At 50.6% G+C, this 19,556-nt stretch overlaps 2 protein-coding genes across 5 annotated transcripts; both read right to left on the reverse strand.

Moving 5' to 3' along the window:
- On the reverse strand, positions 1-7,972 carry Cdhr5 (cadherin related family member 5). 4 transcript variants are annotated; one of them, XM_028786909.1, is made up of 16 exons: positions 7,811-7,911; positions 7,555-7,730; positions 7,171-7,221; positions 5,503-5,595; positions 5,263-5,364; positions 5,040-5,150; positions 4,781-4,951; positions 4,097-4,187; positions 3,918-4,015; positions 3,602-3,802; positions 3,356-3,469; positions 3,195-3,279; positions 2,801-3,097; positions 2,522-2,725; positions 802-962; positions 1-530 (listed from the first exon to the last, which is right to left on the reverse strand). In XM_028786909.1, exons 1-16 carry the CDS (start codon positions 7,908-7,910, stop codon positions 69-71), a joined length of 2,517 nt encoding a protein of 838 aa, XP_028642742.1. In that variant the 5' UTR covers position 7,911; the 3' UTR covers positions 1-68. The 4 variants fall into 4 exon arrangements, with proteins under 4 accessions (XP_028642742.1, XP_028642744.1, XP_028642741.1 ...); XM_028786911.1 differs by having other exon boundaries at positions 2,522-3,097; positions 4,093-4,187; positions 7,811-7,947; XM_028786908.1 differs by having other exon boundaries at positions 2,522-3,097.
- Positions 7,973-9,336: 1,364 nt separating this feature from the next.
- Positions 9,337-10,586, reverse strand: Sct (secretin). The gene is made up of 5 exons (XM_028787029.1): positions 10,506-10,586; positions 10,031-10,116; positions 9,847-9,948; positions 9,637-9,741; positions 9,337-9,530 (listed from the first exon to the last, which is right to left on the reverse strand). Exons 2-5 carry the CDS (start codon positions 10,105-10,107, stop codon positions 9,419-9,421), a joined length of 396 nt encoding a protein of 131 aa, XP_028642862.1. The 5' UTR covers positions 10,108-10,116; positions 10,506-10,586; the 3' UTR covers positions 9,337-9,418.
- Between the last annotated feature and the right edge of the window lie 8,970 nt (positions 10,587-19,556).

A 19,556-nucleotide genomic window follows, 5' to 3' on the forward strand; every position in this document is an offset into this window, starting at 1 on the left:
TTCGAAAGTGCTACTTTAATTAGCTGAGGAAAGGGGAGTGGCTTGGGGTGGAGAGTCCGGGTGCTGAGCTAGATGTAAGTGTGGTCAGCATCGGCGCCAAGGCGGAGACTCTTCTTCTGCTTAGGGTCATCATCATCGCTGCCTTCGCTTCCCGAGGCACTGGCGCTGTCCACGTCGGCGGTGGGCTCGTTGAGGACCACCACGTCAGCCTCTGCCCCGATGTCCTTACCGAACCACACTGCCTTGTAGCCGCCCTCCCCCTCCGGCCGCCGCTCCTTAGTCAGGATAGACCTCACGGCTGAAGGACTGTCCCCAGCCTGGACTGTCTTAGGAGACCCGGAAGCTTTGGGCTGAGGGCTAGGAGGCGTGGAGCTGGGGGGCGTGGGACTGGAGGACATGGGGCTAGGAGGCCGGAGGGGCGGCTGGGCAGGCTCAGGGCCCGGCTCTGGCTTCCGGTTGGAGGCAGGCGACCACTTGGCCTTGTTGTCTGGGAGGAAGGTCAGGTTGTCATAGCTATTTGGCTGTGGCTCCTAATGGTGGAGTAAGGGCAAAGACATCAGCCGCAGTGATACCACTCCCCCTAGTGCCTTCTGAACCCTTCTCCCGCCGCTTGCCCCCCACTCTCCCCCTGCCCCCACCCCCACACCCATCCCAGCCTACCTCTGTTTCCTTCTCTTGTAAAGCCCTGTTTTCCCCAGCTGTTTCCACTCTTCCCTCCAGGTCCTTTTTCCGTGACTCCTCGGCCCTGAGTTAGTCCCCTTTCTACTGTACCTAGCCCAGTACCCAAGCAGAGGCCCTTACCGAAGCCTTCCCAGAGCAGCAAGTGAGCCGATTTCGGTAGTGCTTATGGACCAGGATAACCAAGCAGATGAGGGCCAGCAACAGCAGTGCACCTAGCACCCCACCCAACACTGCCATGTCCACCGTGGAAAATCTCTGGCCGTCACCCAGCTCGCCTCCTCCTGGTGTCAAAGAGACCATGGCCACTTACTGTTGGAACACTCCCAAGAACTTCCCTTCCCAACCTGGGCCAGGCTGGGGTAACATAAAAACAAGACAGGCTTCTCCTGGCCCACCATCTAGACTTGAGGTTCTGAGAATGGGTGCTACTAACTCCACCACGGAGCCTGCCTGGGGATACCAAGGCCCCTGGTAACATGACTACCAGCCTCTGATTCACCAGGATGGCCTTCAAGGGCCACACTGTAGACAGTTGTAGTGAACTTTGTCTTATGTGGCTTTGACTACAATTTTGAATACATGTTGTACTTAGACCCAGAGCAGGGCTCAGTGACACTTACGGAAGTTGGCCATGTAAAGGTGCCTCTGGTGATGGCTCCAATGGGACAGCTAGCAGTGCCTGGCCCCCTTGTGACCATGCACACTCAAAGGTAGTAGGTACTGCTTAGTGACCAGTACAAAGACCTTTCAGTGGAAACTGTGTGTGTGCGTGTGTGTGTGTGTGTGTGTGTGTGAAGTTTATTTATGTATTTGTATTAGTGTTGAATGTCATGGTGCATGTTGTGGTCAGAGAAAAACTTGCAGAAGTCAATTTTCTGCATGTGTAGGACCCAGGGATCTAATTCAGGTTGTCAGGCAAGATGCTGAGCCATCTTGCCAGTCCCCATCTTGCTTTGTAAGTTGGGGTCTCTCACTGGTCTACAGCTGGCCTTGTAGCTGGCTAAACTCTCTGGCCAGCGATCCCCAGAGTTTCCTGTCTCTGACTTCCCAACACTGACATTGTAAGGGCACATTGCCATGCTCAGCTGATTAAGGTAGGTTCTGGGGACCAAATTCAGGTCCTTGTGCTTGGAAGGCAAATAAATACTTTACCAAGTGTGCCATCTCCCCAGCCCTGGATTTTTTGTTTGTTTGTTTGTTTGTTTGTTTGTTTTTGTTTTAGCAGCACTGCCTCAGTATGTTGCCCAGGCTAGCCCTGAATTCCTAGGCTTAAGTGATCCTCCTACCTAAGTGTCTCCAGTATCACAGGCATGTATCACTACATCCAGCCATAATTCTCTCTCTCTCTCTCTCTCTCTCTCTCTCTCTCTCTCTCTCTCTCTCTCTTTCTCTCTCTCTCTCTCCCTGTAGCTGTGGTTGGACTAAAATTCCTACATAGACCAGGGTAGACCAGACTGGACTGAACTCACAGAGATCTGCCTTTCACTATCTCCCTAGTGCTGGGATTAAAAGGATTTGTTAACACACACTGACAGCCATAACATATTCAATTTTATCTCGTATCTCCCTGCTTATTGGAGTAGTGCTCTTACTTAGCCTGAGACCCTAAATACAGATTTTCCTGGGAATTACTCACTGGCTCCAAAATCTGCTTCTGCATCTGCATACCTGCTTCAGTTCACCCTATTATGACCTCTTGGGGCCATCTGTCTAGAGCTGGACACAGACTCCCTGGAGGTGGTCAGTGTGGCCAGGTCAGGTTAGCCTTTTCTACAGCACATCCTAGAACTCCTGTCTGAGTTAAGGGTGACAGTGACCCCAGGGCAATGTGTTGGACTACCTGAGATGGGCCCAGTAGCTGTCGGCTGAGAGGGTCCTGGCTTGGGGGTCTGTGTTGAACTGCCACTAGGTGTGGCTGGCTGGGAAGAGGTGCTGGCTCCTGGAATGGGGACCATTGGCTGAGAGGTTCCTGGTTTGGGGGTCTGTGTTGGGTTGGTTCTGGATGTGCTTGGCATGAGGGAGGTACTAGTTCTGGAAGTAGGGGCTGTTGGCTGGGAGGTTCCTGGTTTGGGGGTCTGTGTTGGGTTGGTTCTGGATGTGCTTGGCATGAGGGAGGTACTTGTGGAAGTAGGAGCTGTTGGCTGGGAGGTTCCTGGTTTGGGGGTCTGTGTTGAAGCCCCACCAGGAATGGATGTCTGGGGAGAGGTGCTGATTCCAAGAGTGGAGGAGCCCCCAGGTACAGATGAGGCAGAAGAGGGTGGGCTTAGAGTTGTGCCTGCAGGTGGGAAGGGGCCAGCACTTCCCCCAGAGTTGGTTGTGGCAGGTCCTTGAGAGGTCCCAGAGGTCGTGGGGGCTTCCAAAGTGGTGTTACTTGAAGGCCCAGTTGTTCCTCCAACTTCTGGGGGTGTGGGGGACTCTGGTGGTGGCATGTACAGAACTTGGGTTTGCCTCTGTCCAGATATGCCTGCCCCAAAGGAGGAGCCACCCTGCTTGGGGAGGCCTGGGGGGCTCACCTGTGGTGGGCGGCTCCCGCTCTGACACCTGGATCTCAACAGCAGCGGTGGCTGTGTCCTTAGTCACAGAATTGCTAGCTTCTACCTGGGTCAGGAAAGGGACTTGTTCCTCTTGGGTCCCTCTTTACCCCACACCTTTGGTCCCCTTATCCCCACTCCACCTCTACACGGATGGTTCTCGCTTCCTCCATAGGCACAGTGGTCAGTATGATATCCTCATTCATCATGAATTCTGAGGAGTTGGTGACTCGATACGTGACAGCCGAGTTGAGGTCCTAGATGAGACTACAGTGAGACCTAGGCCTGGTGCCCTACTCTCCACCCCAAGCAGTCTACACAGAGAGAGGAGGCCAGAGGGTCCAGGTATGCTTATAGGGTTCATAGGTCAACAGGAAGGGACTGCATACCGGGAAACCTTGGTACTGAGCCTGAATCCTCAGGATCTCCGAAGGGAAGGTCCTGTCCTTCACTGCTGTGCCAGCCTCAGAACCCAGTACCACTGTGCCATAGTACAGGCTCAGAGAGAACTGGAGTGGGCTCCCAGAGGCATTGCGAGCCTCCACAATGGCCTGGGTCACTGAGTATCGAGCCTTGTCAGCCTGTTCAGCCTGAGGAGTCAGGGGAAGCACAGATGGGTGTTGGGATTTAATGGATCTGAGACTACAGCTGGGGACACAGCTGGGGACACAGGAGAGCCATCTGCCATCTAGGAATGGTACCCACCTTGACCAGCAGGGTGAAGATCATGGGGCTGGGGATGTCTTTGGCCATCGTGAGGTTGCCATCGTTTTCATTGATGATAAATGTGTCATCCGTGTTTCCTAGGAGAATTTGGGGTGGAGTTTGGTGTCTGGTCCCTCTGTTGTGGGGTCCAGGTGCTGTGGGGCTAAGCTCTCACTCACCTGATATAATGCTGTAGACGATACGCTGGTTAATGGCTTGATCTCCGTCCACAGCATAGATGGGACCAGGACTCAAGATGAGGGGGGATGGCTGTAGGGATAGGGACACCTTGAGGTTTAATAGCTCCAGTTCCTACTTTCTTGTTGTCCCTCAAGCTCTGAAATATGAATTGGAGCCTGGAGGGAGGGGTGGTGCCTGCTTGGGACAGAGCTGCAGCCACAGAAGGATTCAGTGGCGACAAGAACTTAAGAAGGAAGACTTGCAGCCTCAGTGCATGCCTCTCTGCACAGCGGAGGCTGTGGTGTCCTTGGCGGGCCCCACCTGCCCAGTGGCACCGCTGGCCTCAGAGGAGACTGTCAGCTGGCAAGGACTTAGTGGTCCCTTATTAGCATCAGCCCGGCCCCTAAAGTTCTCACATCCCAGCTGACATCTTAAGAGTCCACACTCCTCACTGATCTTTGTCTGAATGCCCCACCCCCACCTGGCTGGGAAGGATGGTTAATGATTGATTGATGATTGATGATTGATTGATTGCTCGTCCATGTTTGTTTCACAAATCACGGAATTGTCTGCAAGCCTCTCCGGGAGCCCGGGACCATGTATGACTGGATCCCCACCCTGAATTGTTTTCTGACTTGGCTCTAGATTCAAGTCTGACCCTGGGCCTTCTTACTCCCCATTACCAGTTTGTGTCCCGTGGGGACAATCGCACGGTACTGGGCCTGGATGCAGAAGTAGCCATCTGTATAGGAGCATGGCAGGAACCAGGGGGTCCGTAGGTCAGCCGGCAGCACGTTCAAGACCAGGGTGGCATTGGCCGTGTGGCTAACACTTGCATTCGCCTCCCAAGTATCCTGTAGTAACAGCCAGTCCCTGATAGGTCAGGCCCAACTTGGACAGGACCTAAAACATCCAGGACTTAGGAAGATGTAATCTGCTTACCCGGACCAGCAGCTCGAAGGTCATGTTCTGATTCTTGTAGAAATCCAGGGTCTGGTCTAACTTCAGAGCAGGGGAGGTTACGCTCACCAGGGAGAAGAATTTGTTGGCATTCTGTGGAGAGGAAGGAGGTGGGACTCTGGAAGGTGGAGGAACTGAGGCTTGAAGGCATCAGAAAGGGTGGGGGTGGGGTGTCAATAAGGAGTGGGGATGGGGAAGCACTGACAGGGGTCACTTCCTGCAGAGTGTAGACTAGGATGTCATCTTTGTCAGCATCTGTAGCCTTCAGCTCTGTCTCAGGGATGATGATTGTATTCACTTTGGTGTCCTGGGGGTGGAGAGGAGGAGGGTGGTCCAGCCATGCTGTGGCTTCTGTATATAGATCTCCCTGATGTTGTCCCCCAGACACCCTGTGTCCCTCCGCCTTCTCCACACTCAAGACGGCACTGGTTCAGACTGGACTCACCTCTGATACATCATATTTCTTGATTGTAAAGGGGAATTTTGGCTCATTGTCATTGACATCCAGGACAGCCACAGACACCCTGAGCTGTGTCACCTGCAGCAAAGTCACCAAAGTCAGCCCCTGGCTGAGGAACAATGCTCTGATGCTCCATCATTCATTCCTTCCTCTTCTTATCCATTCATTCATTCATTCATTCATTCAGTCAGTCAGTCAGTCACTCTTTCCCTTTCATTCCACAGACACTGGTGGCATCAACAATGTGGTGTCCTGTGAGCTCTTGTTCTGGGAGGAACTCAGACTGTAAAAACAAGCTTCAGAGTGTGGCTGCACTTGTGTGGTGGATGTGCTGAAGAGAAATAATGACAAGCCTGGGGACACAACCAGCAAAATATCAAAGGGAGAAGAAAGACAGCATCTCATGGCTTCAAAAGCAGATCTCCAAGAGAACAGCAGAGAAAGGGGCCTTCAGGTTAAAATCAAGCAGCTCTCTCCCATGAGAGAGCCCTTCCTGAGACCCAGGGAGACATGAACACAGCCAGGTGCTGAGGACAGAGAGGGAAAGCTGTTCCTCCGGGGTGACAGATGTCAGGCCATGGCTCTCTCTGTCTCTCTGTGTCTCTCTGTCTCTCTGTGTGTGTATCTCTCTCTGTGTCTCTATCTCTGTGTGTGTATCTCTCTGTCTCTCTGTCTCTCTCTCTCTCTGTCTCTCTCTCTCTCTCTCTCTCTCTCTCTCTCTCTCAGTCTGTGTGTTTGTGTGAAATATATTTGTGTGTTGAAGGTGGAGCCCAGGACTTCAATCATACTAGTCAGGCACTCTACCACTAAACTATACCTAAAAAATAAGTTTTGTTTTGTTTTAAATTATTTTTATCTATTAGAGACCTAGGCCACAATGTGTGTGGGTAACGTGTCGTGGTGCAGGGCAGGAGTGCAGACTGTGAGCCGCTCCTGGTGGAGCAGGGGTGTGGTTATCCCTTCGAGCTTGCTTTAGTAAAAGGCTTGTGGTGGAGGCTGAGGGATACGGTATATGGGATAGGGTAGGGGGCAGAATAAAGTAGGGGGGTTAGGCAGCAAAATGAATTTGCACACCAGCTCAGAGTCTGTATACCCTAGCTTTGCCCACCCAGATGTGCATTTAGCTTTGGCTTCCAGTAAAAAAAAAAAAATGTGGAAGTTTCTGTGTAGGCTGCACAGGGTTGTGGTTATGACTCTCTAGGGAGTTACTCCATGGGGAAGGGATAGAGGAGGGGGAGGACAAGAATGGCAAATGGATCCGCAGGAAGAGTCAGAAAGAAGAGCTGTTGACCAAGGCCCCGTGGGACTAGAGGTAGGAAGAGTAGGTCTGACTCTAACTGAGGCACAGCCAACAATGCCAACAGTGTACCTTGGGTGGGCTGACATCAAAAGTGGCCTAAGTGTCTGGCAGATGAAGGTGTCTCCTAGGTGAGGGATGAGGGGCAGACTTAGGGTGTCAGGGTATTGACTTAATACACGGCTCTAAGTTAGCTGGGTTCGAGTCTGGAGCTCAGGGCAGAGTCTAGGCTGAAAGGAGCATGGGAGTGGCCAGAGAGAGCTGATGTTCAGACTCCCTGGGGTAAGGTCATGGAGGAGAGGTCTTGGGGTACTCTGACAGAAGGCAAGGGTGGTCAGATAATGGGGTTAACTTACCAGACTATCTCCTCTCTTACACTCCAGGACTGCCACCAGCAATGAGTCTTTCTGAGGATGAAGCCAGGGGACCTATGAGTCACTTGCCACATAGAGACCTATGCTTCTCTAGGATTAGGAGAGTACAGCCAGGAGAGCAGGCACCGCTCCAGTGCCCGTCATCTGTGGGAAATCCTGGGTGGAGGGGGCATTTGGCAACTTTGTCCCCTTATGGCCTCCCCCTCAGTACCAACCAGCCAACCAACCACTGGGCCTGAAGGCTCCTCACTACCAGGGGATACACATCCCTCAGCCCCTCCTTCCCGGAATCTTCCCCAGGTTAGGGGAGCGGATCCTCATGAATGTCCCCATGAAGACATATTCTATCCAGCCTACAGCCTGTACCTCATAATCTGGAGTCACATTGAGAAACAGCTGATTGCCCTCAAGCTTAAAGGCGTAAGGAGGGGTGGACGATCCCAAGGCCACCTGCTGGTCTTTTGGGACAGTAATGTTCACCAGTGGCTCAGAAACAATAGTGTTTTCCTCGATTGTAAATAAGGTCCGGTTCACATCGCAGACTAGAAAATTGCAAAGGAAAAGTTGGTTCCTCCCACCCCAGCTCAGCCATCCACCCACCCTGCCCCTGCCCCACACATACCCTGGGGCTGGTCCTGGGCCAAGGTCCGCAGAGGTTGGCCAAGCAGCACGGTAAGCAATGGCAACAGCAGGGGAGGCCACAGGAGGGCCGGAGCCCCCATGTTGGCAGCTGTCACCTGGAAGAAGGGTCCAGCCTGCCTGGTTCCAGGGCTGGTACAGTTCCTGCCTTGGCGACCTTCGCCCCTGCCAGGCACCGCCTCATTTTATGACCCTTTACAGATGGCCTCTACCAAGGGGGATCCCGCTGGCCGGCACTAACAGGGGACATGAGGTCACATTTCAGCGTGGACTTCCAGGAAGTTAGCTGGGGACTCAACCCACAGGCACTACACATCAGGTGTAAGAAACTTGAGAACAAATAGGAGAGGAGAATAGGCATGGGAAGCCAGGGCAAGACTCTGGGGCCATAGATCTAAGGAGGCTGAGTCAGGGCTGGGGGCTGAAGCAGGGGGATGGACCCATAGGTCTGGGGAGCGGGGCAGGGTTGTGGGGAGCGGGGGCAAAGCTGGGGAGCGGGGAGCAAGGACAGGGATATGGGCTGAGCCACTAGTCTTGGATCTTCTGTAGCTCACATCAGCATCACCCTGACTTTGTCTGTTTCTCTTCAGTGTTCTTTAGCAAAATTCCTGGAGCTACGTCAGGTTGCCTCCCATTCCGCTTCCATCCCCAAAGGAAAAGGCTGTGTCCCAGCATGCTCCTGCTGTCTGAGAAACACAGCAGTTCCTCCAGGGTAGGGCCTGGCAGAGCCTTGGTGGGTGATAGGATGCAAATAGAACTTTTCAGCCCCAGCTAGAAGCTGGGGGGTTGGGGAGCCGGTATCTGATGGAAGATAGGAGTCCTGGTGAGGACAGGCCTCCATCAGACCTGCTTCCATCTTTCTTGGCTCCTCTCCTCTCCCCTACAAGTTCTCAGAGATAGGAAGAAGCCCCTAGGTGGGGTCAGGAGGGTGGTAGGGGGTGTTCTGTTGGAAGGGCCTGCATAGCCCTCACCACTCTGGGCCTTTTCAGGGCTGCTTTAGATGCTTAAACACCTTCCTGAGGCTCCAGGCCTCTGTTAGGACCAAGCACTGTCTCAGAACCCTTCTGTGGTCCCACAGCTGCCTACTGGGAGATAACATCACCATCCAAGCCTCAGGGCTGGGCCGTGACCAAACAGACATGTAGAGCCAGAATGTACTCAGGTCCTCCCACTCATAAGGAACCCCTATTGGCCCGCCCGAGCCTCCCCTCACCACTTCATTTATCCTGACCACACGGCTGGACCAGGGTAGGGAATGCCTGATCCCTGGAAAATTTGCTAAATGGACCACAGGGCAGGGTGAGACTCTCTGGAATTCAGCTGGGAAAAGAGGGGTTCAGCTGATGCCAGAGATAAGAAATGCCCTAGCTGGCTTCCCAGGTTTAAAGGGCAACTGGGTGTGGTCCTGGCCACTGATTGAGATGGATGGATCTGTCCATGCCTGCCAGGCTCACAGAGCAGAGGCTACCTCGATTTTATCAGATATCACACACCATGAGCCAAAAGACTAGGGTCTAAATTCCTTCTTTATTGATGCCAAGGACAATCAACCCCTGCTCCAGCCAGATTCCTAGAGACCCCCCTTCCTCCCTCATCTGGGTTGCCTGGTTGTTTCAGTCCACTCTGAACGGTGGACAGCAGGCCTTGGTCCAGGAGGCAGCCAGAGAGACAGGGACTCATCCAGAGACAGCCTGGGCAGAAGCCTGTGGAGGGAGATAGCTGGTGAGGGGACTAGTGACTGACCATCAGAGTGCAGGCACCTCCATGGCGAGGGTACTTTAGGAATCCAGCTGAGGGCGGAGTGCTCACCAATCCTGTAGGGCCTGGGTGTTCGACCATAGCAAGCAGAGCTGGTCCTCTAAGGACTTGGACCGGACCAGGTTGTTCTCTGGGATGTTTTCTGTGTCCTGCTCACTGCTCCCCACCCCCAAGCCCAAAGTAGAATTAGTGGTGTACTGAGATGTGGCAGACCTGCCCCATACCAGCAAGTCTGGAAAATTCTACCTAGCGCTGGCTCACCTGCGCTTCCCCACCAGACCCTGCAGCAGGCGCTGCAGCCTGGCACTGTCCTGCAAGCGGCTGAGCTCACTGGTGAACGTCCCGTCTGAGTGTCTTGGGATCCTGGGGAGGGGTGGAGCCATATGAGTCAGAAATGGAAGTGTGGGCGTGGCCGGGATGAAACGGGATTCTGGACCCTGCTCACCTGGGAGGTGCAGGGAGCGCGGCGGAACTGGAGAGCAGCAGCAGCAGTAGCAGCGGCGTGGGCAGCGGACGCTCCATGGTCAGGCTCTGGGTGGGATAAATGCTGCAACTTCAGCCTGAGCCCCGCGCCACCGCTTTATAGCTGCCCGAACCGCAGGCGGGGGGCTCCGGCACCGCCCCGGCTCCGCGCGGCCGGCCGCGCCCCATCGATTGCGGGAAGGTCAGGGCCGCCCCCCCAGCTGTCGTCCGGCCATCTCCTGTCCCTACCGCCGTGTTGGCGCCCCTCAACTGGCTGGGCGGGGGGTGGAAGGGAGCGGGAGTAGAGGGATAGTGCTACCAAGTAGCGAAATGGACATCTCCATCTGGGACCAGAGATAGGGAACAGGGGGCAGGGGGTGGCAGTTCAGGACAGGCAGAGGGATCCGCACTGTGAGGCCTCAACTCCTATTGGAGCCTAGCCTAGACCAAGACCCTACCGCACTCCTGTCTGGAAGGGGCTGTAGGTGTCTTGAGGAGCCTAGGAGGGGCAGGCGGACGGACGACTGAGGGGAAAGGGAGACCAGTGTCCTAGCGCTCCCGAAGAAGCCAGGGCAGGGTGGACAGATGCAGAGAACCGCCTTAAGGGCAGCCTAGCACCCGAAATGACAAATACATTGTCTTGCAAAACATCCTCATCCCTGAAATCCCGGACCTTAGCGGTAGAACACTTGTCTAGCATGTACCAAGATCTGAGTTCAACCCAGCACAGAAACCCAAACCAAAAAGATAGTCCTTAAAATCAAACTACAAACCCACCAAGCCAACTGTTAGGAGCTAGCTCTTGGATCAAAAATCACCTGGTTTTTGTTACTGGGAATTGTTTGGTTTTTTTTGGAGACAGAGTACTTAGCTCAGGCTGCCTTTGATCTTACTATATAGCCCAAGTTGGACTTGGACTGGAACCCTCAACCATCTTGTTTTATTTTCTCAAAAGCAGAGATTGCAAGCCTGAACCACCAAGACCAGCTCTGCTTGCATTTGGGCGGTGGGAGGGGTTTGGCAGCTTGAGAGTTCTTTGCTTTGCATTTTGAGACAAAGTCTCCTGTACCCCAGGCTGGCCTGGAATTTGGAGGTTGTTACATAGCTTAGGGTAACCTTGAGCCTCACATCTTCCTGCCAGTTCCTCTGGGGTACTGGTATTACAGGAGTGTGCTGACATGCCTAGTTTCACCTGGTGCTAGGAAGGGCACTTGGGGCTCACACATGCTACACTAGTATAGTCAAATGAGCTCCCCATGCCCAACTCGCTGTGTGAGGCTTTAAAAGCAATCAGAAGACATGTTCTAGAGCAGTTTTCAGTTTACAGAAAAACTGAACTGAAAGCATGGGATTCAGTTCCCTTACCGCACTCACATACGCCCTAGGAAACTCTCTGAACTCACTCCGTAGAGCAGAACTCACAGAGTTCTTGAACGCCCAGAGATCTACCGGTGTCTGCGTCCCAAGTGCTGGGACTAATGGCTTGCACCACTGCCATCACAGCAGTATCATAAAGCCCTGCAGTTGTCACCAGGGGCCACTTTGGGGTTGTCGTTCTTTTGGCTTGGGCAATGTAAACTGGCATGGATTCAGTTCCATAGTATCAAACACAGTAGGGTCACAGCCCTGAACGGTCCCTGTGGGACTTTGTTCCTTCTGCCTGCAGACTCCTGGTCTCTTCACTGATCTGATGGTGCTGCCTTTTCTGGTGTCAGTGTTGGAAGCATAGTTTGCATCCTTTTCCTGATGGCTTCTAAGTTTCAGAAATTACATTTACCTGTGTGTAGTTGGATGGGGGGGAGGGGTGCGTGAAAGTCAGAGGGAAGGCCGTGGAGCTTGGCTTTCTCCTCCCTTGTGGGTTGCAGGGATCAAACTCAGGTGGGCAGGTTTGGCAGCACCGGGGGGCCTTTACCCACTGAGCCATCTTGCCAGTCCCTCACTGGCTTCTTTCATTTGGCAATAATCATTTACATCTGCTTTGAATCTTTTCATGGCTCAGTAGTTCAGTTCTATCTGGGGCTTAGCAATGTTCCACTGTTTGAATGGACCAGTGTGTTTATCCATTCACCCAGTGAAGGACATTTGCGTTGTTTCCAAGTGCAGGCAACTATAAATAAAGCTGCTATAAAATATGTGTGCGCATGTGTGCATGCATGTGTGTGTGTCTGTGTGTGTGTGTGTGTGTGTGTGTGTGTTAGAGCCACAGACACAGCTCAGTGGTAGAGTGTTTGCCTAGTATGCATGAGGCCCAGGTTCAATACTCAGGACTACAGGGGCTGGGAGGAACATATGTCAGCTCTGACCAATGGAACCATAGAAGTGACACTAAAATCAAATCCCTGAGTAAATAAGCAGAAGGGAGAAGACAGGTGGTAAGTGAGCAGTGACCTACAAGGACGGTAGTAGGCAGGAGGTAGTCCTCTGCCAGCCAGGTTTCCTGATGAGCACAGGGCCTCATCAGGAAGATGGATGGTCAGGTCAGGGGGAGGTACTAGGACCATGGCAGTGGCCCTGCAGCAGCTCCTGTACACTGAGGTCAGAGGAGGATGGACTAGCTGGTTGAGGTTGTGTTTTGAAAGGGCTTAAGAAAGACTCTGAGGGGGCTGGAGAGATGGCTCAGCAGTTAAGAGCACGGACTGCTCTTCCAGGGGTCCTGAGTTCAATTCCCAACAACTACATGGTGGCTCACAACCATCTGTAATGGGATCCAATGCTCTTTTCTGGTGTGTCTAAAGACAGCTACAGTGTATTCACATATATAAAAAGAAAGAAAGGAAGACTTTGAGAGTTGGTGTCATTTGCTTCTAATCCCAGAACTTAGAAGGGAGAAGCAGAAGAATCTTTATGAATTTGAGGCCAGCCTGGTCTATATAGAGAATTTCAGGCCAGCCAGGGCTACAAAAAGTGACCCTGTCTCAAACAAACAAAAAAGATGGCCCCCCGAGAGATTGCTTTGTCAATGCACATGAGAAGCCAGGAGCAAAGCAAAACCTCATGCGTTCTAGTTGCGTGATAGCCACTAGTGATGGATTACAATGACTTAGATTTTATAAAGTGGGAGAGTCCAGACTTTATCTGATAATATAAAGGTCAGGCTAAGTGTTGAGTACCATGTGGGAGACTTCCTATGAATGAGCTATCAAGGCTCTGCCAAGGTCCTTGGTCCTAGGTCTGGTCTTGAATTAAGCCACAGCCTCCTGCAGGTCCTGTTTGAGAATGTCAGGCTCAGCCCACACTGAGCCAGAGTACATTCTGGGCCATGTTGTTGGAGATACAAAGGTTCAGTCATGCTGGGGATAGTCAGTGCCAATGATCTGAATGGAACAGAGCCCTCATGCTGGCTGGCAGTGTCCGGCAATGTGCCGGGTCACACAGCCTTGAAGCAGAAGACACAGGTGTGTCACTTACAGGTGTTGAAAAACGTGCTGATGGCCTGAAAACTAGGGGTTCAAGTGGCTTCTCTTACCAAGTGCTGCTTCCAACCCCTCCTACAGATAAAGAATAGGCATCGCTCAGGTGGGCTTATGAAGCCTCACAGTTCCTAGTCACCATTCAGTGCCCTTCCTGAGGCCAGCAATCACAGGGATGCCTTCTGTCTGCCCTTTACCCCCCTGTTCACTTCAAAACACTATGGAGCTGGGGAGTGAGGGGGGACCAAACCCTGGCACAGGAAGTGCACCAGTCCCGGGACCACAGAACTTGTGCCCCCAGTTATCAGGAAGGTCACACCTGTGTCTTCCACATCCGTGCATTTCCCCAATGCTTACACAGTGTTCAGAGTTCATATGCACGAGGATACCTTGCAAGGGGGGCCAGAGCCTGTTTGCCTGTGGCTAACGGTTAAACATACTGCTCTTTAGGGACAAACACATGACCCTGGTCTCATTCTTGATCACCGTGATGGTGACCAAATAAAGTAGACAGGCAGCTGTGGAGCTTTTGTCTTCCTCTGTCTGCTTACCTTAGTCAGGGGGACAAAGGTGATCACTGTCCATTGTTTTTTCCCACATGCTCCAGAAGTGTGGGGAACATTTAAAAGGCCGCCTCAGCGGTGGGGCCCCAGAGGGGCTTCCTGGAGGCCTTGACAGCAGCAGGCTCCAATAACACAAGGAAGTCCTTGGTTCCAAAAAGGTTTATTGTCATGGCAGGTGATAGATGGATCTAGGCGTACCCCCCAAAACTCAGGGCAGTCCCGAGTTATATAGGGAGGGAGAAAGGGGGAGGATTGGGGGAGGATCTGGGGGAGGCATGTTTAATTTGCTCTGCCCTCTGGCCTTCATTAGTATGTAAATCCCTAGGGCCTGAGGCCTATAGCCTGGCCTATGTGACTCTATGGAGACCGTGACTGCTTTTCAGGATCCTGGGTTCTGGGGGGGCGCCAAACTCCTGCCGCAGAATCCCACCCAGAATCTGCAGAGTCTCGGGGTTCTAGGCACCTGCTCCACCATGACCCAGGATACCCTTAGGAAGTCCCACACAGAAGCACATAGATCAAGTCATGTGCCCCCTGAGCAAGTAATGAAATGGGGCTTGGGCCCCCAAAACAGGACTGTGTGCTCAACAGTGCTCTCTTTGACGGTTGTTTTTTTTTTTTCTGGAAACATTTCGCCAACTTAGATTACTAAACTCTTTGATTCAGTCCTCCCAATGTGAAGGTGACTTCTGTAGCGGGGCTTTTGGTTTCTTTAACAACAGTTATTTTTTTTTCCACAACATGCTCCCCCTAGTTATGTTATATGACTATGCTTTTGTTTTCATCTCAGGTGTCTGATATGGGGCTGCTTCAGATTGTCCACAGCTACTGACTATGACGGGGGCATGATTCTGCCAGCTGATGATATTTTACTTTTGGAATTCTGGGAGCTCTTGAGAGGGTGTAAAGATGCCAGAGCCCTGAGAGAGGTGGAGGCCGCTGCTCTCGGTTCCTGTTGCTGAGCAGAGACGAGAAGAGAAGAAGAAATTGGATATCCTGACAAGGAAGACTGGACTTGCCCCAAGGAACTCAATGCCCCTAATCAGCAGGAAGTAGTCTAGAAGAGATCTACCCCCCCCCACTTTCCCCTCTAACCTTTCTCTCCCATTCAGTGTTGGGGGGTTGGAAAGGATATGGGTGGTAAATATAAGAACCCAATAAAGTCCCCAGAAAGTAGTTACAGACGTCTGTGGCTTCCCATCTATCAGTTTTACAAAGAGTCTTCCAAACTGCATTTATAATGTCCTTGGTCTTCCTACCTGCTTTATAATGATGACTGGGACTCACTAGGTTGTAAGCATGGCCTGTCTCAGTCTGGATAAATTACAACTCCAGGAGGTTGTAGCATTATAGACCGAGTGTGTGTGCGCAGGTGTGTATGGTGCACAAGTATATATGCATGTTTTACATGTGTGTGAACACATGTTTGAGTGTGAATACACGTGGATGCCTGTACACATGGAGATCCAAGGCAGATGTCAAGAATTGCCCTCCATCACACTTCCACCTCGTTCACTGAGTCAGGGTCTCCTGGTCAATCCCACAGCTTGCCTCTGTGCTTAGTCTCACTAGCCAGCTTGCTCCGGCAATCTCCTGTCCCTGCTTTACATGGCTGGAATCACAGCCAATCTCCATGTATTTATGTGGTTTCTGGGACTCTGAAGTCAAGACTGGTCCTCAGATATGTGCAGCACCACTTTAAGAACTTAGCCATCTCCCCCACCTCCTCCATCTCAGGCCTTTCCTCGGTCCCCACCTGTCTCCAGCCTACCCTGCGTAGTTCCATCATTTATTCTGTTGTCCTGATGAGTAAGAAAATGTTTTGAGTGCTGGAGAGTTGGCTCAGTGGTTAAGAGCACTGGCTGCTCTTTCAGAGGTCCTGAGCTCAATTCCCAGCAACCACACGATGGCTTGCAACCATCTATAATGTGATCTGATGTCCTCTTCTGGCATGGAGGTATACATGCAGAAATAAATCTTTAAAATAATGTTTCCAGTTGTCCCTTGCATCCCCCATGTTGGGGATGGAACCCAGGGCCAGAGCGTCAGACAGACTAGACAACTACTCTGCCAGCGAGTCGCATTCCCAGATCTTAGTATTTTCAGACAGGGTCTCCCTGGGCAGCCCAGACTGCCCTCAAACTTGTAATCCTCCTGCCCCAGCCTCTTGAATGCTTGGACTTACAGGTATGAACCACTACACCTAGTTTAGGGTGGTAGATTTTTGCAAAATGTTTTTTATGATTCAGATGACATGTTCAAGAAATAAAATAGGACTGGAGCGCCTGTGGGCTTTTTTTTTTGTTCTATTAGTATGGTGTGTTGTATTGATTGTGTTTCAGCTCTGAACTCTTGCAGACTTGGGATACTCCTCCTGGGTCATTCATGGTGCATAATTCTTAAAGACCGCAGTGGAATTTCACTGGCTTTTTACTGAGAAGTTTTTTAAAGACTTGTCTATTTTTATTTTACGTGAGTGTTTTGCTTGTGTGCATGTAAGTGCACCACATGTGTTCAGGCACCTTCAGAGGCCAGAAGAGGGTGTTGGATCCCCTGAAATGGGAGTTACAGACAGTTGTGAGCTGCCATGTGAGTGCTGGGAGCAGAGTCCCTGTCCTCTGGAAGAGCAGCCAGTGGTTTACTGCTGAGCCAGCTCTCCAGTCCTTGCTGAGAATTTCTAATTTACATTTGAAAGGAGATTTAATTTTTTTATTTATTCATGTATTTTATGTATATGAGAGTCTGCATGTACCCTGTCTACAAGCACACCTGCATGCCAGGGGAGGGAATTGGATCCTCTTATAGATGGTTGTGAGCCACCATGGTTGCTGGGAATTGAACTTAGGACTTCTGGAAGAAGAACCAATGGCCTTAACAGCTAAGCCATCTCTCCACTCCTTAATAGGGTAGTTTTAAAAAGAGTTTTCTTTCTTGTGATGCTATTGCTATTGGGTTTTGAGAGTTTTTTGTATATTTTATAAAGAACTCATGTTGAAATTTTTATATGTACAAGATACTTGCTGGATATATAGCCTGCTAATATTGTCTTCCATCATATGGCTAAGAGTTTTCAATGTTGACAAAATTCAAGTTACTTGCTTTGTCATTTGTCTAACCCTAGGTCACAAAGACTTTATCCCATCTTTTCTTCTATATATTTTTCCCCTAAAAGCAGGGTTTCTCTGTGTAGTCCTGGCTGTTTTGGAACTCACTCTGTAGACAAGGCTAGCCTGGAACTCATAGAGATCCACCTTCCTTTGCCTCCTGAGTGCTGGGATTAAATGGACCATGGGCATGCACCACCACTGCCCCTATAGTTTTTAGCTTTGAGCTTTGAGTTTTACATTTAAATCTAATTTCAGTCTAGGAATGTAGCTGAGTTGGTGGAGTGCTTGCCTAGCATACTCAAAAGTCCCAGGGTTCAATCTCCAGCACAGTACTGTAATCCAGGACTCAGGAAGTAGAGGCTAGAAGATCACAAATTCAAGGTCATCCTCACCTGCAGAATTGATTTTGAGGTCGGCCAGACCTGGGGAGATGGCTTAGTCAGGAAAGTGCTTGTCAGTACTTTATGTGAATCTGAGTTCAATCCCAAGAATCCACAGACAAAAACACAAGGCCCAGAAGCACATACTTGTAATTCCAGTTAGGAAGATCCTGTGCTTGCTGCCCAGACAGTCTAGCCTATCCAGTAAACTGCAGGTTCAGTAAACATCCTTCCTCAAAAAATAAGGCAGAGAGCAATTAGGAAGACATCTGATGCTGACTTCTAACCTCCACGTGTATACACACACCCATACACACATCCAATTCATTTGAAATCTTTTATTACTGTTTTTGTTTGTAGAGGGTATCCTGGAGTCCAGCTTCGGTCTAGCTATATGTCCCAGAATGAGCTCAAATTCCTAACCCTCCCAGACATACTGTCCCCATGCTGGAATTACAAGTGTGTACTAACCCACGCTTCTTGCCTTGTTTTAAAGACAGGATCTCACTTTGCAGTCCAGACTAGCCTTAAACATATTACTCTCCTGCCTCAGTCTCCCCAGTTTGCTGTCACCCCCTGTCTAACAAGTGTTGGATCTGGGGATCACCGCACAAACCACTCAAGCACTGATCTCAGTCAAATAGGGATGGTTTATTGAATGCCACACCCCAAGACTGACCAATCAGGCCTTGACATTGAGTTAAGACCCTATAGGGATTTTAAGCCTAAAATCTACAAACATCTGTGCCAAGTTATTTCACAAATCAGTATTTGGGGGTAGGGGGATTTCCTTAGACATGTGTTTTTGTTGTACACTTACCCTGTTCCCATTGGTTGGGGTATTCAACTGTGGCAGGGACTTGACTTACCTAACATGTATGTCTTATCTTTCCAATCAGCATGTTATTACCCCCATACATGTCTCTTTCTGCCAAGCAGGATGTCAGTTCCTAGGGAGGTCTTGAGAACTTAAGCTTTACTAGACCCCTACTCACAATGGAAGTCTAATTCCAAATAGTTTCTTATACTGGTGCAGGAGTCTCTCTTATGTTGGGGTCTATCCCAGGGACAGCTTATAAAGGCAAGAAACCTTAAAAGCTCATACGCAGGTGCAGGAAGTGCTGCTGAGTTGTTGATTCGTGTCCAAACTTATTGTGGCTAACCATACAAAGCAGTTCTAATCGATTCTGTTGTGATCGGTTTCCAAGAACATCAAAGCACAGGACATTCTAGTAACAGCAGTAATGGCATATGAGAAAGCTTCCTTAGAACATTAGTTGTTACACACAAATGCACAAAATGGTGGCCTAGACAGGTCACAGTCACCTAGGTCTTAATGTTTTACCCAGGCCTTAACATTTTACCTAGGACTTAACACAAGTTGTTTGTTTTTAAAAATTTTTATTATTATTGGTGTGTGTGGGGGGGGGTATGTGTGTGTAGGTGAGTGCAATCGAACACACATGCATGTGGGCATGTGCTGGGCAGGGAGGGGGCAATGACACACATGCACATTGGTGCACACATGACTATGAACACACAAATGCCACAAGGCTTGTGCAGAATCGAGAAGGCAACTTTTCTATCATAGATTCTGGGGTTCAAACTCATGTCCTGTGTTGGGTCACTGATGCCAAGAGTAAGGCTTCAGCAGGCAGGAAAGTCTACCTGTTCCCTATATCAACCTGCTAAGGATGAGTTGGAGGGACTTAGGTACCTTAGTCAGGGTATATCCGGATGCTCAGGAGCACGAGCACCTGTATGTGTTCTTAGAGGGCTGGTCCAGTGCCCCTCAAATATTTTGTATTTAACTCCCTTTTTCTGAAAGTACCCCCTGCAGCATGCCATACAGCTCCAGGAGCTCTTTGTCTCCTGTCAGGAAGCTGAGGAGACAGGATGTACAGCAGTCAGGGAGTGATTTAGTCCACTGTAGTGAAAGTTCTGGAATGTTGGTGAAATTACACCGGAGTACTTTTGCTTTAAAAAAAAAACAACAACACAGAAATACAAGAAAACGTTTTTGTTTTTTTTTTTTTTTTTTTTTTTTTT

This window comes from Grammomys surdaster, unplaced genomic scaffold, assembly GCF_004785775.1.
Source record: "Grammomys surdaster isolate TR1022 unplaced genomic scaffold, NIH_TR_1.0 125603, whole genome shotgun sequence".
NCBI lineage: Eukaryota > Metazoa > Chordata > Mammalia > Rodentia > Muridae > Grammomys > Grammomys surdaster.

Coding starts and splice junctions, on each gene's coding strand:
- Cdhr5 (XM_028786908.1), bottom strand. CDS start 7,910: ATGGGGGCTCCGGCCCTCCTGTGGCCTCCCCTGCTGTTGCCATTGCTT. Junction 5,151..5,262: donor CTCTGCAGGAAGTGACCCCT/GTCAGTGCTTCC, acceptor TCCTCTCCACAG/AATGCCAACAAATTCTTCTC. Junction 963..2,521: donor AGCTACTGGGCCCATCTCAG/GTAGTCCAACAC, acceptor CTTTGACACCAG/GAGGAGGCGAGCTGGGTGAC.
- Sct (XM_028787029.1), bottom strand. CDS start 10,107: ATGGAGCGTCCGCTGCCCACGCCGCTGCTACTGCTGCTGCTGCTCTCC. Junction 9,949..10,030: donor GCGCTCCCTGCACCTCCCAG/GTGAGCAGGGTC, acceptor ACCCCTCCCCAG/GATCCCAAGACACTCAGACG. Junction 9,531..9,636: donor ACCCAGGCCCTACAGGATTG/GTGAGCACTCCG, acceptor CTCCCTCCACAG/GCTTCTGCCCAGGCTGTCTC.